The sequence below is a fragment of the Temnothorax longispinosus genome, chromosome 11, assembly GCF_030848805.1.
Source record: "Temnothorax longispinosus isolate EJ_2023e chromosome 11, Tlon_JGU_v1, whole genome shotgun sequence".
NCBI classification, from domain to species: Eukaryota; Metazoa; Arthropoda; class Insecta; order Hymenoptera; family Formicidae; genus Temnothorax; species Temnothorax longispinosus.
In genome coordinates this window covers 18866221-18891649 of record NC_092368.1, presented here as the reverse complement: position 1 = coordinate 18891649, position 25429 = coordinate 18866221, and the positions used below count along the sequence as shown (strand labels likewise).

The 25429-nt window shown below is 41.2% G+C and overlaps 1 protein-coding gene across 4 annotated transcripts in view; it reads right to left on the bottom strand.

Annotated features, from left to right (window-relative positions):
- The window catches only part of Sk (small conductance calcium-activated potassium channel), a 172544-nt gene that overhangs the window by 47798 nt on the left and 99317 nt on the right, over positions 1–25429 (bottom strand). For 3 of the 4 annotated variants that reach the window (XM_071792920.1, XM_071792919.1, XM_071792921.1), the window contains one exon: positions 3554–3955. In XM_071792920.1, the coding sequence (XP_071649021.1) occupies positions 3554–3955 (402 nt within the window). Of the gene's footprint in view, positions 1–3553; positions 3956–19610; positions 20408–23349; positions 24317–25429 lie in introns of those variants that run through there. The other variant, XM_071792922.1, reaches the window with a different exon arrangement.

The following is a 25429-nucleotide window of genomic DNA, read 5'->3' as shown; positions in this document are numbered from 1 at the left end:
GCGGATGAAAATTGTCGGCATGCTCGTAGAGAAACGTTCCCCTTTTTCCGAACTATCCTCGAATTCCGCGTGCCGAGCATCCATAAGTTTTGAAATCATTGCGGGCGGAGCGCGAGGCGAATTTTAATAAAGTCCAGCTTCTCTCGACGAGGAGGAGAAACTCCCCGCGTTGATAGTGCCCTTCGACAATGTCGCAAAAAACGCACGATTACTCAATATCACTGTGTCACTCGACGGTAAATTGAAAGTGGTCTATCGATCAACAATCCGACCAGCCCCGATAGACCATAGTTATATAATACTGAAAGCCCGACGACGAGCACTTCGAATCATTAACCCGACAATGTAACGTGAATCAATTTGACCTACTGTCCTGAATGAAGTGACGAAAGTGAGCGTAGCAATCGGTTGATAAGGCAAGATTGCTTACTTTCAATTTACGTACTTGATGCATTCGATTTACACACTTCTACTAATTATTTAGATATCTGAAGACACAAAAGAAGGATAAAATTCCGTTGAAATTAATATTTTTAATTTATCCTTTCTTTCAAAGAATCTTCTTTATGAAAACAAATTCTGACATGACTACAAGATTTTATCCTTCAAGAAAGATATAAAGAAATGAAAAAATGTTATTTTATATTATCTTTAGCTGTTAATATATCTTAAAAGAAAAAAAAACTTTTTTAAGTCGGATCTTTAAAATTCTTCAATTTCTATATCAATGCATTTTGAGTCTTTGCTTTCACGGAGCTTCGTCGACTATCTTGGGCGGATATCTCTTCGATTCTCGAGTCTTTGAACCCGCTGCGCTGGCTCACGAACACGGGGATCTATCATTCAGATTCACGTGGCGGACCTTGTCGTACAAGGAAAGAGTTGTTATCCGTTAACAGCGCGTGAACACCCCGACGGCATTGATTCTACCCTCGCGGTGAAACGCCGCGCCGACTCCGGCGTTGGTAGAACATCTGAACATGAAAAGATAACGATGCGCCGGAGGGGAAAAGGGTCGATCTGCAGTCTGCGAGGATTGTTCGAAACAGCGAATGCTGGTATCGCGTATATATTTGCCAACGTGGAGCTCTACATCTCACGTCGCGCGCGCGTTCAAGCGCGAAGCTCCTTGAGGATGAAGAAAGGAGCCGAGACGACTGACTGTCGGCGGGGTTTTCCCGGTTTCCGCGATCTGCCTATGTCCCATGATTCCGTAGATTCCGGAAATTTCTTTTTTTTTTTTTTTTTTTAATACGAGATACGCGAAAAATAGATTTTTTACGAATCGATTATTCTTTCGTGGAAATTGGCAAGTTAAGTCTTAATGGTAAGAAAAAAATAAATTATAACGGAAAAGTGAAATTAAAGAAAATCTGAAATAAAATCCTCAGAGTTTTAGAAATTCTTGAGTCCTCAGAATTATCATCTTTCCAGCAATTCGATATTTAATTTTGGATTCCGCAATGAGATATATCTTATGATTTGCGATTCTTCGAGAACTGTGATCTTGCATTTTATAAAGGGAGAATTCATCCCTCAATCCAGTACCAGCACTTTAGCCAGCATGATGTTAATCGTTCAATATTACAGAGAAAGAAGCTGCAGTAAAAATAAATGGACGCGACGCGTTCGAATTCCTGAGAGAAACGAAAATTCTTTGGAGCATAAAATCCCACTGCCGGCTCGCCCCTTTTCGGTGAACCAGCCCCTGTAATATTAACGCGGCTACATCGCTCTGCACTTTTCACGCGGTTTCGAGGGGCTCTGATCGATGGCGAATGAATTAACGTTTCGCGCTACGGAGCATCCTGACCGGCGATAAATATTCAGCGAACTGTCTCTCAGTCTTTTCTTGCTCTTCGTGATTGTGCACCTTTATCATTTACCAGTCACTAGTTATTTATTCAGAGAATCCCGCGGAGATAGACTATGATAAGCAGAATGCGCCAACCTCCGAGCGGTATTTATATTTATAGGTATATCTCAATGCCGAGCAAAATGTAAAATGTTACTGGCCGTGTATACACGGTGCCGTGCAAGAATCATCATCCTTCTCGTCCACCGGTTTATCATCATCGGGCTATAATGACGCAATCGTTGCGCGAATGTCGACTAATTATTCAACGGTGAAGTGAAATATGCTGTATGTGAATTGCAGTATGCAAATTGCGATTGTGATCTTTATTTTACCGCCATACATATATTATTACTTTGCCATATTCACTAATTTTAAGTTCCACGAAATGTTATGTTCTGCAATTTGTAGCTCACTGAGAATATCAGTTTTTTAATTTAGTAAAAAGAAAATATATTATTCAATTCGTTGAAATATTAACTTTACGAGTAATACAATAAATTATTTCAACGAATCGTTATTCAATTTTAGGTTCCACGAAGTGTCGTGTTCTGCAATTTGTAGTAACAGAGAATTTCATTAATTTGACATTTCCACGAAGTTTTGTGTTTTGCAATTTGTAGTTCCAGAGAATTTAAGACTTTTGGTCTCTGAATTTAATAAGAATAGTTATTCTTTACAATAAAAATATTTACTTGACAAACTATTAATTTAACACGGCAATTTATTTCAAGTTATCATTCAACGAATACTTGGATCTTCCTAAATGATAAAAACTTTATGTAAATAAAATGTAAACTGGCAGAATTGTCGAGAGTTCGACACGTAAACTTCGAAGACAGCTTCAATCGGATTATTGAATGCAACCGCGGCGCTGCCTCTTCTATTTCTCTCTCCCGGCGTTAATTTTATTACAAAATTCCTCAATGAACGGTCATGTTTGCAGCGTTTTGTAAACAGAAACCAGGGAAGTTGGCCAAGATCGTGACAAGCGCTCCTGGGTGTTTAACTTTTGAATCGCCGACGAGTTTACTTCCCGCACGTGAACGATTCAGCCAAAGCGAATTTACGAGAATCTCCCGGGGAAAGTGTGACTAGTCTATTAGCGAATCAAGTGCGAGTTAATTGGACGCCCGATGTATGAAGTACGAGATATCGCAAACGCGCTGATGTCGCCTGGTAAACCTTGCGTTAATTATAACCGAAGGTTCACGCCTATATACAGTAGGAAGAAGATAAAATTGATCGCTAATATTCTTCCATCGGAAAATAATGTCATGCCAACACTAATAGTCCCTCGCCTTTACCCCACGGCTTCGCCATCTCCCAAAACTTCAATCGCGCGTCCTAAGTTTAGAGAAACTTGGCTCCGAGACTCGGAACGGGAGATAAGAGGTTTATCCTCAGTCTTGTAATTGCGCCCGTATTATGTAAGTTAGAAAATTGGATCAACGACGATGTCGGAGAGCTAAGAAGACTTGAGAGAAGGAAAATCGTACTTATGCGGATGCGGGATCAACAGTCGTCCCAGGAGTTTAACTTTGAGCCATGCGGTTTCTTTGCTCCTCTCGCGCGTAATACCTGCCTCGATCGAGCGAAGTATGTCTTTGAAACCGCGACTAACCGTCGCGTCGCGGAAAATATATTATAGCTTCATCCGAGCAATTGTGTCGCAATGGGCAACGAGTGACGGCTTACCTTGGTGTAAACGCCGGCGCTGGACAGTTCGTTTTCGATGACCATCATGATGATGCCGAACATGCCCATCACGAGGGCGTAGTCGCTGATGCGCTTGCGCTTCTCGAAGAGGGCCTTCCGCCTGCCCAGCCGGTAGCCGACGTTCGGCTTGTGCTTGGACCCGGGCCCGATGCTGCCGCTGCAGGCCTTCAGGGATCCGCCGCCGCCCAGCATGCGATCGTCCACGAAACGGGGATACTCGGTGTGGACACCCACGAGGGCGATGCCGGCGTCCTCGCCGGCACCGGCGCTAACAGCGCTGCCGGCAGCCGCCCCGGCCGCCCCCGCGTTGCCCCCGCCGGCTACCCCGCCGCTGTTCTTCATCGCCCCCGGGATCGAGAGAGTCGACACTGGCTTCCGCAGCTGGAACAGCGGCGAGCAGGAGCACGATTAGAATGAGAATATCTATACGAGCGCGTGCTCGATGGTCGTGCATCGCTGGTGATGCGTGGAAAAAGCGTGCAAAAGCAGCGACCGCGAAAATAACGTCGTTTTTTACGCCGCGTGGTCGTTCTTTGCCACCTCGGGTTCCAATTCGTTTTATAAATTTATTCAATTTGCCCTCATCGAGAGAGAATAAATGGCATAGCTCGCGTTTGAAAGTGCAGACAGAACGCGCGAGTTATATGCATTGTGTAAGTGAATCAAAGCGATGTGCCGAGTGTATTGAAGTCAAAGGGATTATGCAGAAAGGTGACCGCGACGAAATTCTTTTAAGCCGCAAAAGTTTCTCTTTCCTCCAAATATCCTTTCTCTGAGTTTCTTTTCTCTTGCTTGAGAGTTATGCCGAGTCGCGCTCTCAACGTTCGGAAGTTGAAAGGTTTATCGCCGTAGGAGAAAAATTCCGAAAGTGGCGAGAATAGGTTTCGATTTTCTTTACAGGTATAGATCCCCTTTCCTTCGCGAACGGATCGACTCAACGGGTCGAAATAAATGACCGTCGCAAAAACTCAGTCTCGATTTATCTTTAGCAATTAGATATGCAATTCTGATTTATCGGACAAAACGTGGCGCGAGCGCGTGGGCGGCAGCACGAAATCTTCCCGAGCCGAGGTTCTCGAGAGGCTCGTGACGGCTTCCGATCGATGGGAATTATTCTATCTCGCCACCCAACGACGATACGAAGTTAACGAGTGCCACGGCATGCAGAGTTCCACATACGGTGGAAAGCTGATTTTTCGCGTGCGAATCCGAGGTACGGTATTCATTAAAAAATTTATCGTCTCGCCGGAGAGAGCTTGGAATTCCTGTGTAATAAAGCGCGCTCTTAATCGCGTTAACTTTTTCAGCTACATCGGGAGCCCGAGGACTGAGGGTCGGAACGGTTGTTTTTGCGAGTTTTACGTTTCGGGCAGGATTTTGGACGGTATAAATACGAAGCTGCAAAGATTACAGTGTTCGGCATAAAGAAAAAGCCAAAATTACCTTTCTTTCCACTTAAAAGCGGAAAAAGTTCACTCCGCCTTTTTTCAACTCCGTGCTACCACAAATTGATTAATTACCTCGAAATAAATGCGTTCTAATAAAAATGACTACACATGCATTTTCTGTTCTATTCTCAGTCCTAGGTTCAGAGATGCTCTTTAAACCACGACAGTAGTTTGACCTATCTTTATATCTGGTAAATTAAACGTAAAATTAAATTCATACGTAAGGCTACTAATACCAAGTAAATGATAAAAGGAGATTTACATCTTTATAAATTAATCTTATTAATAGATTGAACTTTAACATGACGAGAAAAGACAAAGAAAAAAAGGTTTGCAAGTTTTCAACAATAAAATTGAGCTACGCAATGTCGTAAAATGCACGAGTCAAGCAGGATAATTATGCGTTCAATAAAGTACAGAATGACAATTACAAAGTTCCTAAAATTAAATTATTTTATAATATTATCGTCACTTTATTTTATATATTTTATAATAAAAGTGAAAAGAAGAAAATAAACTAAACATTATAATGTAAAAAAAACCGTTATTTATCAACACGTATATAGAAAGTATGTAGATACATATGTAAATTTATAACAATAATATTATAAAAAACAAGTTTCCTGCGTAGACCTGACTTTTCTTTATATACGGTGGCATCAAACTGATTTTGAGTCCGTTGCAAAATCAATGTGATCAGTTTCTTTTGTCCTCTCGATTCTTTAATCTTTTTTTTTTATTTGGGGCCTTTACTTTATCTTCGGCAGCGAATGAAATAGAAAATACTCAATAATTTAAGACAGACTCATATATTTAACTTGACGTATATTTTTAAAATAAAAATTTGGTGACGATTCTTGAATCGCAGGATCAAGTAGTTGCTCGTAGGTCACTTTTTTACAGTAGCGAGTGAGTGGAGACCGAACATTTATTCCAAAGTCTAACGCTGTTTTTAGAAAGATTCTCGCTCAATTTTTATTCTTTTAATCTAATTTTATTAGATATGTCTACCTTATCCGTCTTAAGGAAAGTCTTTCTTTTGTAATTTATAAAAGAACAATTTGTCATTGAAGTGTGGACACATTGCCCCATCAAAAATGGAACAGATAACCCCGACCACGTTTTTCAGTCTTTAACGTGTTGCCAATTTTAGATAATGCGGAATTAAGATTTGACACTTCTCACACGTGATAACTATATATTAATTGATAATATTATAAATTGCTTACTTTAATTTGAGTTAAACGACTGTCGCACAGCAAATTTTTCGACCGTCGAAAAATGTGAATAATTGTTTTCGCTTTTCTTTTAACGTATATAGCGTCTGCGAGAGGCATTGCAAGAAAACAAACAACATTTAAATATCTTATGTAGCGCATTTTTCAACTACTTGTTACAATGGTAGAGACATATGTCTCTTAAAACTTGAGATAGCAGTACTGTGGACACAGCCTCCGTAGACAGATAGCCGGTCTCTGACATATCAATGTTTTAAGAGTTTATTTTTTAAAATCATTTTATAAAGAAAAGTTTATATAAACATATAATCTCAAAAGCCTTGTTTTAAAAATTCAAAACGTGAAAAATTCTATAAAATTATCATTTTTTCTTAACAAAAAAAATTTTTTTAATTAATTTTTAGCTAGAGTATTGTAATGAAGTAATAAGAAATCTGCAAAAAATTTTTTCCACACATCGACATACAAGTTCGGAACAGTAATGTATTACCTAAACCTCGTCACTGACTTTTTACAAAACAGCTACTGTAGAAAAAAAATAAAAATAATATCCTGTCTTTATTTAATTAGCCTAACAAGGAAACCTCGCAAACTCGAAAATGCTGATTTTTATGAAACTCCCCATGTAAAAGGGGTAAAAGAATGAATTTAGAAAATTTTTGTTGCTGCCCAAAAACGGTTTTAAGCGGTGAAACCACCACTCATATGTAGAGCGCCTTTTACTTTTCTCGATATATCTCAAAAAATATTTAAGATATCAAAAAATGTTTTTGATAAAAGTTTTATAATAAAATCTCCTCTATTCGACAACATTAATAATATTTTTTAAAAATAATTTTTAAACAAAATTTTAATTAAAAATTAGAAGAAAAATTTCTTTCCAAAATTTTATTAATGTGGTTAAATAGAGATGTTTTTACCATAAAACTTTTATTTGAAACATTTTTTGATATTTCGAATACTTTTCGAAATATATCGCGAAAAGCAAAAAGCCGCTCTACCTTGAGGGGTGGTTCCACCCTTTAGAACCGTTTTTTGGGTAGCAACAAAAAATTTCTAAATTCATTTTTTTACCCCTCCTACATATGTGGGAAGTTTCATTAAAATCAGCATTTTCGAGTTCGCGAAGTTTCCTTGTTAGGCTAAATATCACTAAACCACGCAACCAGCCGAATCATCGGCTTTCTTGTAACGTTTATTTTTATAAATATATTTTTTGCACTATATGCTAAAAAAAGATAGATTTCTACTTTAAATTTATTTAATGTTCAATTTATTTTATTTCATTTTTTTATTATAAAATAACAGCTATTAAATTTCAGCAATTTTCCGATTGTTACCCTATATGTCAAAATACGCCTCAACGATTAATTAATCTCTGTAACAGGTATCGCGAGATTATTAAAGAGAACGAGTGATGGCAAACACACCATTGGAAAATATTACACTGTCTTGCCCGCTATACGATGTCTCGTTCGATCTACCGCTAGATCACTTCCGTTCTATCGAGGATCAAGGAAATCTGAGCGCGCACGTGAACTCGCCGTCAACGTCTGTCTCGTATGCACGATCTGATTCCAATCCCGCGTACCTATATCGGGTGCACCGGGACTGCGCTTACGGTCGCACGAGGCGCATGCACCTGATCTGCCAGTGTATGGGGGTCGCACGTACACGGGACTCTATGCGCGCGACCTATCGATCCTCCGCTATATTTTCCGCGTGTGCCGTGTCTTCTATGAGAAACGCGTGTTTTCGCCAGCGGGTTAGAGACACGGTAATGTGCGTGAGCTCCGCGTCCAACGACCCTGTTATGCCGTCTATTTACGTTCAATTTACATACGTAAGGTGTGAGGTATTTTTGTTTTTATCTCTCCCGTGGGAATGGACAAATGGGTGTAATTCGAAAGCGCTTTAATTACGATCGTCAGAATTCCCCGGCACGGCTAATTCTGACAATAATAACAACACGGAGAAATCTCGCGCATTCGATTAAATTGCGGTCGCTGTAAGCTCGTGAGTTTCTGAGAGCGCGCGCATTCTTCGCGTTCGCACATTTCGCTGCGCCCCGACGACATCGGTCAATTCGGTGAACAATCAACGTAGGGTGGCGAATGATAGTTGCTGGAACGCACCGGCAGGGAAATTTCGCGCAGCATGACCCCGTGACCTTTCTCAACCGGCCGTGACGGGGGGATGAGAGGGAGGAGGATAAGGGTAGAAGACTGTGTTATTGGGGGGGGAGAACGGAAAGGGAGATGCAGAGACGGGGTGGTAGCCATGGAGACCATCCCGAGAGGCTTCCTTAATTCAAAGCTTGATTGGCTCAGGCAATCTTAAACTTGTATATGCCCGATAAAGTTCTCTCTTTCTCGCCCTCACTTTCGCGATTGCTCACGACCGCGATAAAGAGGCGCAGTACAGACTACCAGCGCTTCCGCACCATCTCGCTCTCCGCGGAACAACGGCGCGCGAGAGAGAGAGAGAGAGAGAGAGAGAGAGAGAGAGAGAGAGAAAGAGAGAGAAAGAGAGAGAGAGAGCACCATTCGGTATTTCCAAGCCGTTTCAACTCTCTCAGATCGATCTTTGAAGTTGAAATGTTAAAACCGGAAAATGCTTTTGTTACAAACTCTCCACGTAGAGTGCCGTAATAATCCAATTAAATCGATATATTGCTCTTAAGTTCAAATCTTAATCTCAGATAATTTAAGTGGAAGTAGATGAGGTACTAGATCAATTAAAAATTATTGATATAGACCAACGATGTGCATTTAATAGTCTAATTATGATAGGGTAATTCGGGGGAATATGCCACACTTAAGAAAAATATGATTTTTTTTCCTATTTCTCTTTCTTTTTGAGGTATCTTTGCATACTGGTCTTCTTTTTTTTTCTTTTATCTGTTATTTATATATGGTTTTAATGAAATATTTTGATTCTTTACTATTAAAAAGAAAGAAATACAAAAGTGTTGCAAAAGTGGCAAATATTACCTCCATGTGGGGGTAATATGCCACATATACAAACATGTATAGTAATTCAACTTTAGAAGGGCATTCTTGTCTAAAAACATGTAAAAGAATATTTTTATTACAATTTCAATAAAACACTAAGAAAATTCTAAAAAGCACGTTGTCATACTTGTCATACTGTACTTACCCCATAAAAACTATAATACTGACAGGAAGTAAGTAAAACTTGGGCAATACGTCAGATATAATATTTTTAACAATTTCACAGTATTTACAACAACGCTCCTAGCCGTAGCTTTGTTAAACATAACGAGTGGCATAACACCCACACTGGCATATTCCCCCCATCAGTTACCCTAATCACATTGTAATTTACTATATGTAATTTTCATTGTTTGTCACACTCTTGGTTTGTCCCAACCCAATTTTCCTTTTTACTTCATCCATATTTCCCTTATCTTTGCCTACATTCTCTTATTAGCTTATTATATATTTTTTTTATGTACGGCGTTACTTTATCATCGTTCTGAAAGGGACTGTATCCTCGCGACTCGGTTCCTTCTTACTGAATTGAATTAATTTCCTCTCTGAACCCTCCATCTATCCACTCTCCTTCGCCCCTTCCGCCCGTCGACGTCTAATAAAGTCAACTTTCCTCCCGCGAAGCCGCAATCTTTTCTGGCGACTTGCAGCTTCCTTTCGCACGAGAAATGCGATAAAACTGTCGGCCACCACGGAGAAATGGAGACGGGGAAGAAGGAAATGGAAGAAAGAGAGAGAGAGAGAGAGTAGGAAAGAGAAAGAGAAGGAAGATGGAGATAGGGTGGAATATGATCTTCGCGTCGCATATTTGTCGAGAGTATTCGATACTCGCACTCGGGTTTCACACTTGACTCGGTGCGTTGTCGCTGATATTATGGTCTCAGGCTCGGGCAAGAAAGCAGCGCAAGTTGCACAAAACCCGTGAGAGAGATTGGTCGACTACGTAGGGTACTAGTATTTGCGGTTCAGTTGTTATATACTGGTACTAAATCTAACGTTCTCCGATTTCAAGTATTCCTAAAGTCCCAAGCCGTATACCGTATAAACATCTGGAATTTCTTTATACATCCCTATACACAACGTGTCACAAAAAGCTCCGATGTCTCGACGTTAGATTCTTTGATGAATTAAAGATTGATTTTCCCTTAGTGGAGAATATATTCAATCCTCTTGAGTCGTTTTATATAAAAGCAAAAGCTAAATACAAATTAACTAAAGACTGTTAATTTATTTAAAAAAATTCCCGAAAACTTCAGATGATATTTGCCGTCGCTAGCAGAAATTCTTTCTCTAATAAATAAAAATCCGATACCGAGTGGGGATCAATAAAGTTCGTTGGATTTCTGAATGGACCTGTTAATGTGGGTCAATATAATCGCCAGTACGTTTAATTTCGGCGACCGCGAGTACTGGCAATAATCCGCGGCGATAAACGGTCGTTATTAACCCGTTACTTTTGCTCGTGCATTGACGGGGTTGTATAGCGGTAGTTTCGGCGAGAACGTCGCGTCGAAGCCCATTGTGAGATGAGTAACAATAATCGCGAGGCAGCTTTCCGCTGTTTCCGATCGCGCGATTCCCGCCTCTCGTTCTAGTTTTCGGCAATTGTGGCACACTGGCACACACAAACGCACGCCTCCTCCTTTTCCCTCTATCCGCCCCCACTACGCGCACCCGCGAACATAATCTCTCTAATGGAACCGCGAGATAATGCTCCGGGGGGAGATTAGTGCTTCGCGGGGAGTCCCCGTGTATAACGGGTGACCAATAATTCAACAGATATCAAGAGTATATGTATATATAATGTATAGAATGTTGTATCCGCACTCGACGGATAAGTTTTGCGTGACGTTAAATCGATAAAATCGAATCGTCAACGATATACTTCCGAAAACCTCGTTTTGGTCTGGGCTTTTTTTCGTTCATTTCGAGCTATCGCGTTGACCGAAACGCGCTGCTTGTTTTCTCACAAAATAACCGTACTTCGTTTAATTTCTTGTTGCCGTTTTGCATCAATATTGACAAAATCAAACTCGCCGTGTTCCTGCTTTTGATATCTCGCGAAAAATTGTCGTGCTATTACCGGCAAACATTCGGGAACGTTGTTAAATGTGTGCAACGTTAATGTGTATTCTAACTCCATAGTGCTATCCATTTTAATAAAATGGGATTGTCTCTGCGCAGCTTTCTTTTCTTTTTTTTTAGAATCCTTATCGCTTGTTATCGTACAATTTTAATTCTTTGTAACGTAAAAATTCATGTATTTGAGGATTACAAGGACTAACTCCTTTTAATAAATAAGTAACAAATAATAAATAAATAACAACCTAAGTGTAAAATCTGTATATGTATATAAACTAGAATCTGTATAAGGTTCTCTATTAACTCCTAAGCCAAATTTTGCATAGTTACTCTCTAGACCCCTGCGGAAAATATAAACTATCATAAAACCTGAACACCCCACTATGATATCATCCTCTTGACACTTTGTGATAATCCCGGGCAATGCCGGGTAGCTTAACCCTTTTCGGTCACACTGGGTAAAATACCCCAGCGTTTTTTTGACTTCGAAAACGACCCAGTAAACCAATGGAAATGGGCCTTGTGCCACCATCTACAGGTAGTTGGGACCTTCAAGTATCGATCCCCGTCGGTGGGTATTTTTGGCCCGTTAGTTCTCTCTTGGCATTTTTTTTCCGCAAAAAATGCACCTTCATATCTCAAAATAAAAAAAACTTTTTGGAACGGCCGCATAAACTGCAATAATCAGTGAAAAGTGCATCATCTGAGGATGAAAAAACCGTTTAAAAAATTAAAATATCTTAAAAATTGAAAAAATTACATTAGAGTTTTTGTGAAAAAGTCACTTTTCCGACTTTTTTTCAACAATTTTTTTACACATGTTAAATTAATTTTTTGCAAATTAAACCTATACAGTCTTTTTAAGGAAGACTTAAACTACAACAGTATATATATTTTTTTAAGGTCACCTACAATTTTTTATACACGTGCAAACACGCTGGGGGTGTATTTCACCCAGTGTGACCGGTACGGGATTCTCGGGAAGTGTGACCGAAAAAGGTTAAGCTAATACAGAATAAATAAATGTTCGATAAAACGTTTTTGATCATCGGATAGAATCTCGTGCTCATGATAATAATTTTGATACGTTTTATACATTTTGCCTTTGTTTTTAAACGCGCGGATTGTTATTCGGTCTCGATATATTATGCCAAAGCTAAACATTAAATTATGCTTAATAACAATTTTTATGCTGGAGCGCTATTTTTTTCACAATAAATTCTTTATAGATTTATAAGACTCTTATTAATATCAATTTAATATTAAATTGCATTTAATATTATTTAATAAGCGTCTTATAAATCTGCAAAGAATTTATTGCGAAAAACAGCACACCAGCATAAAAATTGTTATTAGACATATAAGATCACGGCAATGTCAAGGTAAATTCCGCAATTCGATACCTTATTCAATTGTAAAACAAATCTAGGATAATGTAGAACTTTGCAAGATAAAACGTCGATTTTATCCCGCATGTTTACTATCAAATCAAAGTTATGCTTTTCTCATAGCATACTCGATGTGAGTCAATCGTGTATATATGTAGGACATGACATGAAACACGCGATGTCAATGGAGTCTCCCTTAAACGATCATCCAGTTCGAATAGTCAGAATTAATCTATGCTCTCGGCGAGAAATTTCACGACGCGTCGCAACCTTGTTAACCGAACGCGAACGTGCGTCGAAAATTATTGTGCAGAAATTATCATGCGCTTCGCGTTTCAGAAATAGGGAAATAGTCGGGGAGATTTGCCCAAACGTGGAATTTAACAAAGATATAATATGATAAAGAGGTGCGCTTATTAATTTCGCCGTGTGCCGCGGAAATGTTCGGAAATTTCGCCGGCAGTAACTTTCAAAGTGGCGATTTCAAAGTTACACAAATCACTTCATGAAATTAATAACGGAGTTAGATATTAATCGCAAACACCTTGTTATTCACCGGGGAGTTACAAAGCTACAAAATTATACTACATATTCGTATCTTTCTTTTTTTCATTTATTTTTATTTTATTTGTCATTATTCCGCATTTTAATATTTGAGTTAATGGAAGAATTACGAGAAAGAATTTTTTTGATATATTTCTCAAAAAAATATATGTTTAATTTAAAAATGAGTATGTCAGCGAATTTGTATAAATTTGCCACTGTTTTTGTACCGAAATGGATTCCATCATTAAAAAAAATATGTCCATTTGGAGACAGCAAGAGTATGACTTGTAAAAAGTCGGCGTAAATAAATGTTTCTCTCAGTTTTTGCGCATGCAACGGTATAGGGTGAGAAATTAACGAAATTAAAAAACCGCGAGATTAGCAGATAAATAATTCCGTACGGATCGTCCGAGGCAGAGAAACTCACGTCTCTTAAAGTTCCGCCGTCACGTAGCGATACAGACACAGGATCGGAAACTGAGAACAATCTATCCACCGAGCGTTATTTAATGAAGTTTACAAGAAGCCGGTACTTTCCACGAAATGGCCGATATTACCGTGGGACGATGCCGCGATATAAAATACGTGCTTCCTGCAAGCCTTTTCCCATGCGGCAGTCGTTTGTCCGGTCAGAGCGTGGCCGTTGAAGGATTATTCCGAGGGAAATGCTCGTGAAATGCAAGGACCGACGGAGACCATAACTTCCAATCAGCCTCCTGCAATTTCTCGGTAATATTTTCTAAGCTCAGGCTGTGTACCACTCGCGTACAACCAATATCACTTCCGTTGTTTTTGTTTCGTGGATCTACCTCCGTCTTGAATTGGATTGCCCGTCCCTTGGACTATTATGTCCTCGCCCCCGTCCCGGCGGATTTAGACTCTGTTGACTACGGGAGGTCTGAAGATCACGATGCTCAGAGATTACAGCATCGTGGATCTTCTAAGTCACCAGGGGAGTCTTAGAGAGTCTACTTCTGAGAGAAAAAATCCTAAACGTCGGGGGCATCCCGAAATCATTGAAGCAGTAAAGCTTCATCCTTTTGCATCTTTAAGAATTTAGATGTTACGGACCTTCAATTTCCGAATCTGTGAATCTTGCATTTTTTACAAATGTCGGATTCCCGGGTGTTTAAATTTTCACGAAGCCGGAGCGCCTGTGTAAGCCTTAGAAGCTCAAGTCTCCTAACCACATTACTATATACAACTTCCATTACCTCGCGCGAGCGCCGGGCGGGGCCCCAATCTACTTGGGGATTAAAGGAAAAATATATTCGGGGCGTGCATTCGCGCGAATGGGAAAAGTAGGGAAAGCGAGGGCAATTTCCAGCCGAGCCCCGCCAGCTATTGCTTTTCCAGTTACAAACATTCTCTTTTGTTGCTTTCCCTTTTTTTGTTTCTGCGTCGATTTCGCAGATAGATAACCGGTAGTGAAATAGTTCCAATAGCTAAGCGCCAAAACAAAAGAAAAACTAAAAGTTATATATTTTATATCGCGTCGTAAAAGCTCATCGTATTGACATGTATCTTCGTTTCTACATCGACGATTGAATTTCAAAAATTCAATGTATCGCAAAAAAATAAAAGGCAAAACCTTGAAATTTATCACACGATCACGTAAGAAAAATAATTTATTTTGCACTTAACTAGATAGCTACAGTTTCTACGGCATTACGCTTAAAATCCCTGTCGGAGTACTCGAATTTGTTTTCCGTCCGTGTCTCGTACGGAACCTTTCGATCAAGCTTTAAAGCGCTCGCTGAAGGGTGGCAGCGGAATAAAAAAATAAATCGACAACAGAATATAGATAGATAGTCACTTTGTCCGGTATCGAGCCATCGACGAAAGCGAGTTTGTGTCGACCGTTTGTGAGCGCAGGTAATGCCGGCGATCAATCGTCCGTAGGTCGTCGCATTGTTAAATTTTTAATCTCGTTTATCCCGAGTCAAGGGTAGACCGAAGGGGAGAAAGAGACGGCGAGCTAGAAAGGCGGAAAGACAAAGAGACGGAGATCCCTCAAACGTCTACAGCTATGAGGCACGAGAAGTTTCCCTTTAATAAACAAAGGAATCGTTGCTGAAAACGTTAAAGGGCACTAATCTCTTCCCACATGAATTTTCCGCGCCTTTTATTTTATTTATTTATTTCCTTTTCCAACGTAATTTCAGATTTTCAAGTTGCGAAGGCATTCAAAGTCGAAGAATCGTTTCTCTTTCGAGGAATTACAACTAAATGCGAAAACTACGTGACATTATGGAGCGACAAATATCGTTTAAGGATATAAAGAGAGCCACGCCGGGATACTCGCTAATATAGGGTAACTCGATAGAGCGATAGAGCGGAAAAAGGAGCGCGCGGCGCAAAGTTTCTCGACCGTAAAGTTTCTTGTGAAGAAATGAAATCTCGAATGGAGTAATGTATAAGAAAGTGGCAGGACAGTCTCTTAATTACGCTCGCCCGACAGCCTGCGGAAGCGAGTAAGCACTTTTAATAGAGAACTCGCGGTAATTCACTCGGCGCTGATAGTCGCATCCGTCAACGGGAACTTTACTTTCGCGAAATCGTAAAACACCGGCGTACTTTTTGGAGCGCCGCCACGATGAAAGAATTCAATTAACTCGCGATAGACGAAGTCCTATCGCGTCGAGAATATGTAATTCTCTCTGTCTGCATAAATTATTTCGCTCCTGGGAACACACACGTTCTCACGCCCGAATTACATCGGCGAGAGAAAATAACGTTTCCAACAAAAATAATATGTGTGCACGCCGAATGTCATATACGACACGATGATTCATTAGATCTGCCTTCATTAAATATTTTTAGGTCAAAATATCAAGTCTAGATATTGCCTGTTTATTTAAATCACTTTTAGATCGAATAGATTAGATAGAATGCCTAGATATTAAATATTGTAATTTTCCAGCTGCGTCTGACAATCTGGCGTCTGTAAATGTCTGATACGATATAACGAATTAAATTGCAAGATCGAAAAATAAGACACAGGCTATGTTAACGCAACCAAAAAAAATTCTTGATTTTTTAAACAATATTTGTGAATAAACATTATGATGTGTACGACACGTGCGATATTTTAAATATTAAGAAAATCGCTCTTTCAACTTTTTTTCTTCAGGTAGTTTGCACGTTGAGAAAGATGTTGAAAGAGAATTTTATCCTTCAATAGCTATATTTAATTGTAAGCTACTTGTTGGATAACTTATTAGCCGCGAATCGCACCGGAAAGGTCGTAGTCACGGTAATAGAAACGGCGAGGGCGAGAGTATTGACGAGCAGACCTCTCGTATATGAGACAGGAGGCAAGAGGACAGGAAAAGAAGAAATGGAACAGGTGCTTTGACCGCCAACGACAAAGTACTATTATTCACACAGTGTATTTGTCAACGTGGTGTACAAAGCGTAGGAAACCGTTAGCGTGTACGCGGAACGCAACGATCACGGGATAACGCGCGCAAACGCGGGAACTTGGACGATCGGTTAGTACGCCCGGTCTCTGAGACTTCTCGATGGAATCTGTTGAATGCGATCCTTTGCGTTCGCACGGAGAAAGAAATATAAATTCTAGGATACTTCGGGGCTTCTCGAGTATTTTCAAATCTTTCGCTTTTGAAATTCTTGTACTCATATTTTTAGAACCTTGGATTCAGCCAGATGATTAAATTCAAACGGAAAAAATTAATAGAGAAAATGAATTTACTTGCGATCGACTTAATCTCATATCACAATTTTCAGTTTCGCTATTAATTTTAATATCAAAGAGGCAAAAAAGAGTGGCAAAAGAGAGAAAGCAAAGCTTTAATTTAATTAACATTACTTCTATGTAAATTGAAAATATCAATTTTTTGCATGTAATTTTGAAGTTCGAAAAAAATAAAATTGTTTTTAAATGTAAATAAACCACGAGATAAAAATGTTTCGCCAGAATGTAAACAAAGTTGCAGCAAACCAGCCACACAAACATACGTATTTGCGGTTTAATGTTACAGTTTAACGTTATTTATTATTATTAATAATGATAATTTAAGTAAATTGCCGTCAATAATCACATTATCGTAAATAATCATTGATTATGTTACAATAATATTGTAATTTGCTCTAATAAAATTTCTATAATAACTCTACTTACGTCTGTTTTAACAAATCCTTTTCTCAGTTTCTTCCTTGTTTTAGTTCTGGAAGTTAATTACTACTGATTTTTTTGTTTTATAACTCTGATAAAATCCACTCGCGTAATCTTGCTTCAGCTTTAATAAAACAACGGCGATTTATTTATCTCCTTCCACTTTATACAACGAAAACGAGAAAATTCCGACGTTGCTGGTAGCTCGAAAAAGCGGTGAACGAGCGCGCTATAATAAAACTGGGCCGTGGTGTCCATTACCTCGCGATTACGCGGAAAAACTTTCGCGAGGGATTCTGATAATCGAAAGACCGTGCTCGACGAAACGATGATGCGATATACTTCGAACGATAAGTAGTCCGGAAGCCTGTCTCCTATACGTATATACGTATCGGACGCGAGATTACTTCGCGGGATTTTCAGCGAAGTGAAACTCTCGGTGATCCCGGAAAATTTCAAAATAGTTTTCATAATCCAACTCTCATCGCGCTCTCGATTAATTGTTTTCGCTCGACTTAATGGTCACGTCACGCCGGGAATAAAATGGCTTTTTACCCAAATAATTACTATAGCCGGAATTGTTTATATATTAATTTTTTACATTTTTATCTTTTTCACGATATATTCCGACATTAATGAAAAGTGTCATAATTGTATTTTTTAGACAAGTTTTGCAAGACTTCATGTCTTTTTATCTACTCGAAATATATAGAAGGTATTATTTAAAAAAAATTAACTTTTGCATGAGCTTTTAATTAACTTTATTGATTTGAACATAATTCTGAGTTCTCACAACTTCACATTCGGGGAAAAACAATTACGAAAATCACAAAACGAACTTTGCAGCTATAACATTTTTCGTTAGTTTCAAAGAGACGAAAAAAATATTCATGCTTTACACTTAAAATGCACGATTTATGCTTAAAGCGCGTAATTCGAGGTAAATATGTTACACTTTATGACAAGTAAAATATGGAAATCGCTTGCACGAAAATTTATTCAAGGGCGCGATATTTCTCGACGACATTCCCCCCGAAGGTCCCAGTGCGATGCAAATGTCCGTTCCTTTTGCAACTTCGCGGAAGGACAGCGTCGAGGATAATTTTACCGGTAAACTTCACCCATCAGCTGTCGCGGTCTAGCTTGAGCGGCCCCTTCGTCGATAAGTGTAATATTGTTTCCTCGACCCCGTTCGCTCTACCCTCCGCGCCTCGCCCTCTGCATCCCCCTCGTCTCTTTCTCTCTCTCGGCCGCGATCCATCCACGATGCAGCCGGTGAAGCGAAGTGATAAAGTGTCCCAATTGTCTGATTCGCGCGGTATATGGAGGTCTCCCCTACTCTCTGCACCCTTTCCGTCCCCCCGGCAACCGTCGGTGACGAGAGGAGTACCAAACGTGCTCGGGATGAAAATTCGAGTCATCGCTTGTTCGGTTAGATCGACGCGAATTAACCGACGTTCACCGTCAGAACGCGCTCACAGGTCCCCTCTTTCCGTTTCTTTCTTCAGCGTTTTTCTTTTTTCTTTTTTTGCGAGTCGTCGCCTCCTCCGAATGTTCGGACTGCCATCCCGGGGCTCGCCATGATTTTATTCGCCCGGCATTTCGCACATGTTCTCTCGATACGGTTCCGCGACTTCCGCTTGACAGACGAATGTGCGCGCGCGAACAAGATTTTAAGCGACACACGTTCGCCCGATTGCGATAATATTGAACGAAAGTGAGCGAGAGATGTAGCGCAATTTTCGCGAAAGCTTCGAACCGGGGAGAGATCGGGGAATTGGGGGGAGATTATTCCTCGGCAATTGAACCTAATGTATCGGCATAACTGCGATCTGATAATCTTCAGAAACGCCTAATATTCAGCCACTCAATGGACCGTGACAATCGCATTCATCACGCGCAAATTGTAATCCATTTAGGCATTATAATCGAATTTAATCAATTAGCGCGGTATACAGAGTGTCCTGAACGATCGTGGCGTTTCAAACATTAAAGAAGTTGAACGGATAACAAAATTATGTCTTTCAGCTCACTCCAGACGGGATAATTTTTATCCAAAGCTCATTTATTAAGTTACATGGCGCGCGAAAAGTTACAAATTATCTTAAAAAATAAATAATAATAATATTTCAGGTAACTGCAGAAGTTGCCAAGTAACCCTTCACCAATTGCTTTTACCAACCTGTTTAGTGACATTTACGTAAAATTGTTCTCCTCCTCAAGTGAGATCCGCCGTTTCCGGGGTGCCACCGGCACTGTCGCGTAACTCCGATTGTTCGTCACCGAATAGAAGCACTTTGTCGAACTCGATCCGCCGCGTCGCGGCGCGGGATCGTTCCTCGGGCACCGTTGTCGAGCCGTTCATGTCGATTTCGAGTTTCTCAGGATCTTCCCTCGCACCAGGAGTGTACGCGTGTGCGAGCGAACGAATCGGCTCTGGTTTTAAAGCGCGATCATACGAGCGATTGTGCGAGATACGTGCCGACGGATTCAAGTTCCCCGCTTCTCGACGCGCACTCCATTACGCGGAGAGATCTATCACGTTTCACATACGCAAATACGTGTGCGCCTCACTTGTCCGAATCTCGGGATAAACGCCTCTGGGGCGCGCTTTCTGGTCGACGTGTTTCCCCAAATTAGCGACGTGGATCGTTTGTAATCGCGGCGTGGCACGTCGCCGCCACGCAAGCGAACACTTGACAACCGATAGCACCGTATTGATTCGGCGTCCTTGCCGCAGCAACATCGCGGCGATATCGCAGCAACATTGTGCATCCCCTTAGCGATTCTCTTAAGGGCTTCTCGCGACTGCGCTTCCTTCCGCTCGCCGGCCGATTGCTACCATCCTCGCATTCTTCCTCCTCCATCACGGCGGCGCGCGGCGGCTAACACGGCCGGTTCTTTCCATGAAAGGAAACCTCGCGATCGGATCCGTACCGGGAAAGCATTGTCCCCGTTCAATGTGGTAGTGTTGTAGGTCTAAGAAAGTTATTATTTTTTACCGTGATAAAAGCTCTGCCGCGAGATAAAAGATTAATGGATATGTTAAGCTGCCACGCGAGTATTTCGAACTACAGCTCGAGACGATCGAGGTTCCATTCGGATTGACGATCTCAATACTCAAGCGGAATTTTCAATTTTAAATACCGAGAAAATTCGAAGGTCAATAAACTGGAATTTAACGCGTAAAAATTCCATGATTTATGTGAGAAACGCGAGACTACCTCAAACGATTCGAGGTCTGAAGTTTTATAAACTTTTAGAAAAAACTCAATTGTCGAGCAATTTTCGATGTCAAAATGATTGGAAAAAAGTTTCATGTTCGTCCAAATTTCAAATTCGTAGTACAAAAATACGCGAGCTCTTCGCAACAGTTTAACGTAATTGGAAACTGCTACATATAATATGGCACTTGCAAATGTGGCCCCGGTTTGTATCGCGAACAATAATCTCGCGTACACGTTGCACGGCGGTAGCGTTTACGCGAAATAATACCGGCATTTTATCCTCCATATCAGATTAAACGAAAAAAAAATCTCTATCGTATTTCACGGATACCCGATTACTCGATATATGATAAAAAAATGTGGAATATACGTGCTTCTTTTTAATCCGCGCTTTCTCCGCAAAAAACGGGGAGGTCCATTAAAACGAAGGCAATTTCAGCACACCTGCTCGCGTCTCTATATCCCTTTTCGCGGCGGACTGCTTCAAGAATTTCATCGCAATGAGCAAACAATCAGTTTTCAATGTAATAATTGTATACGCGCTTGGTGAATTTTTAATTAACCAAATACCTTCACCAAGTGACCGCATTGTCTCTCTCTCTCTCTCTTCCTCTCTCTCCCCTCTTTCATTTTGTCACGAAATTAATTTACGCACAGAGAAATTATCCGGGAGCGAGATCTGGATGTTATTCGAATGAAATTATTCCATTAGATTAACCCTTCCTTTTTTTCACGTAATTATGCGCTGCTTTATTTTGACAATCAAATGAATTTCTTTTCAATTTTTTCCCCTTATTTGCTTTTCAATAGTGCCACAGAGCGTAATAAAGGCTTTTTCTCTCACTGCAACGACGGCTTTCGAAAAAAATGCCATTGTGTTAGGATGTTACAGATTCCGTTTGCAGAATCTCTCACTAATTTGAAATAAAGCAAGGAATCTCTGAATCTTCCAATTGATCAAAGAATGCAAAAGGATCTTTGTAAGTGCTCGTCATTTCAAGCTTTGAAACGTATACGTAAATGGAGATTCCTCGTGCTACAAAAAAAATAAAAAAATAAATAAAAAGAGAAAAGAACCGTTTTCACTTAGCGAATTTGCAACGAGCGAAAAGACATTTGCTCTTGCCTAACCACGGCGATTCCGGCGGTGCTTGTGCAGCAATATTGGCCGGTCAACCTTCTTATCGCACTTTTGAAAGCTATTTGCTTTTTGAAGCCTATGGTTAACGAGGCGATCAAAAGGTTCTCACCGCAACTTCGAGGAGGAGGGGAAAAACGTCGCCTGAACGTGGATAATTTTGAAGGGCGACTTCGACTTTTGAGAAAATTAACGTTGGGTTCATAATCAATATTTATAACGTCATTATTCCTCGGCACTAATAGCTTTCTTATTACGTCCCTCTACTCAAATATTTACTCTTCTACAAGGTAAGAAAAAAGAGAGAAAGAGAGAAAGAGGAGGGATATTATATACTCGTACAGCAACATTTCCCATAAGTATAGGTTATTTGCCTTCCTTTTTAGAAAGGAAATTGTGTAGACGATCTATCTTGCGAGATAGTATTATCGTATTTCTCTCCACTGTTTATAAATATGAATTAATTCTAACACATAATACATGAACAATGAATTTATGCATCAAGTTAGTGTATTGCGCTCAGTCATTTATCTTCTATTATATCGTTTCGTAACATTTTCGCGTTAGTTTCATTAATTATTCTCAGTTTTTCTTATTTTATTTATTTTTTAACTTACTTGATCGCGTTACGCAGGAACGTATATCATTGTCAATAATATTACATTCTGTTATTTAATATTGTATCGGTTTTCGTTGTGCGGACGTATTTACCGTTACGTTATTATTTAATCCGCTTATTCTTTATCCTAGTCAGATTGTTCAAATCCTATTAATTAATCTCCGCTATCCTTCATTGCAATTTTGTTACCTAAGACCCTATTAAATTGTACTAGGCTTCTAATCGACAGTTTTCATAATTTCATTACAGAATCATCTTGTTTTGTAGTATTTAATTTATTATTCAAGTTCTAGACTTTTGTTTTACTCGAAAATTCCTTGCTCGTAAAAAATCAGTGAAAATTACTTATTCAAGTCGCACTATTTGTTAGGTTAAAAAATATTTAATCCGTTTGTACTCTCTAATGCGTTTAATAAAATCCTATTATTTATTCCTATCTACTATAATTGTGCCGTTTTCATCCCTGATTTTATTACTCGCGCTCTGTCACCTCAGGTACCGTTATATTCCGTTTCACCGCTTCATATCCCAGTCCCTTTGTTTAAAACACGCACCAAACCAAGAGAGCTCGATGGAGGACAAAACACCGATTTATTTTTCTCGTCATTTCCCGCGGTAGTGATAATCATCCACTATGCAATATCCGCTTCCCCGACAACGCGCGGAATAATTCATCGCGCAAAACGGGAGCGCAATCTCCAACAGTTTTCAAACAACACGGGTTTCGAATTCAAAAGTATTTCCTATACGCGGCGATCTCTCTTTTCTCCCAATAGACTTCTCTCAAAATAAATAGACCTCGTCACTATATGTTTCACGCAATTCACGGAATTAAAACGATCGTCTCGCACTTGGATCGCGAAAAAGCGCGATCCCCGACGCCGAGATCGTTGGCCTCGTTGATCTTTCAACGAAGGATCTACGGGCAGGCAGGTACCTCACACACGAAGGCAGTGATCGACGATCTTGATCGGCCGTCGTGGACTGCGAACGCCCAGTATAATATACTACGTACACGCGTGCGATGCACAATCAGTTTTCTTCGTGTTTCCGGACAACCGGGCAACGGCACCGAGGAACGACCGGCGGCGACAGCGGCGGTACTCTCGTCATCGTCGTTGTCGTCGCCGTCGTCGTCGTTGTCTTCGACGTCAACGTTTCGTCGTTTTCTCGGGCGCGACCGGTGACACTCTCCGCGCGCGGCGATCTTAAGCGAACTCGCGTCAATTCCGCGGCGGAATCGCCGTCCGCCACGGCAACGGAACCGCCTTCTTCCCTTCGCCTCTGCCGTCGACGGCGCTCATCGATCACGGCGTCTGGTCGTCGTCGTCGCCGTCATCGTCGTCGTCGTCGTGGTCGTCGACGGCGTCGTCGTCGTCGTCGTCTCGAAGAGAGATCGATTGAACGCACAGCCTCCGCTTCGACAGTGGATCTCGCGATTCGCGAGGAAGTTGTCGCGCGCCGCGCTCATCGGGAGGGATACATGGATGAAAGGGAGGGGGGTCGAAGATCGTCGAGATGAGAGCGGGGGAAGGACGGCGGAAGGGGTGGGCAGGAGGAAGGGGAGGCAAAGGGATGGACACTGCCTGTGACAGGCGAGCGAGCGACGCCCGCTCCGAGGATTCAAAAGAGACACCCACCAGGACTAGGCCCCAAGGATGCTGATTATTGGGGGTGGGGGTGGTGGATACAGGAGCGGGAGGGGAGGGCCAGAAAATGAGCGAGAGCGAGAGAGAGAGAGAGACGTGTGGGGAGAGAAGAGAGACAAAGAGAAAGAGAGAAAAAAAGAGAGAGGAGGAGAGAAAGAGAGAAAAAGAGAAAGAGCGCGCGAGGCGAGGCGAGTGAGAGAAGCTGCCAGTGGTGAGCGTCCGCCCGCTGCGACGCTCCCGACAGGACTGCGTCTCGCTCCCCATTTATGCCCCTTTCCCACCCCAGTCGCGGCGCAGCCACCCTTGCGCGTCCCCCTTTCTCGATCCTACGGCTTGGTCGCCACACCGCGAGTAGGACGAAGTTACCCCGCTGCACTTCTTCCGCCCCCTTCTTCGCCGCACACGCTTCGTCGGCTACACGCGCGGCGACGGCCACGGCACGGCGGAAGGGCAGCGGTATACAATTCCGCCGCGTGCAAGCGTGTAAATATATTTGCGTGCTGGTTAATTTTCTGCGTACCACTCCGCTTCCGGAAATGGACGAGGAAAAGATGATGCTTTAATTGACGATTTCGACCGCCTTTCTTGGCTGGAGGATGCAGGAGAATATTTCGTACTTTCTTTCAGTGAATACAGAAATTAGTTGATAATTAGCTGATAATAATGGAAATTAGATGGCGGAACCGAGACTCGGAGGAATTTCTATCCTAGAGAAGCGCTTCCAGGAAGGTAAAGTTTACTGAATTCGTCGTATGATGAATATTCATGTAGTCGTAATTTGCCTTCGTGCATTCGGACTATTCCCTTATCTGAGTCCAATGCACACCCCGAACACTTGTTGGCCAACTATGTTTAAAACGTATTTAGAATACTCGCAATCTGCCGCGACAGAGATTGTTTCCGAACAATGCATTTAACAACGATATTTGCGGCTCCTCGGGGGTCCAGCCAATCGTGTTTGGTGTTCCCGGCGACGTGGAATAATGTAGTGTCCGATGTTATGTAGTGTCTCTGTATATATATCCCGGCCGGATATTGCAATCCCGTCCTTGAAACTCGATGTAAAGTGTTGTAAAAATGGGCTTAACCGATGAAGAATTGGGGTGTCCATGTGGCGCCACTTGAACTCGTCGTTTATCAAAGCCAGCTGCTTCCTACCTCGCGATAGCGTTGCGAATCGAGCGCGATCGTGGTCGGGGAAAGTAAAAATAGCAGGTCGCGTGTGTCTGAGCCGTCGTATAGGTGTTCGTCTATATTCGCGGAGGAATTTTGCATTCGTTTGAAAGTGAAAATAGCGAATACTACCCGTACTTGAACTTTCCATCCCTCAGAACAGCTTTCCGCTGTACTGACAGCAGCGCGTTAGTA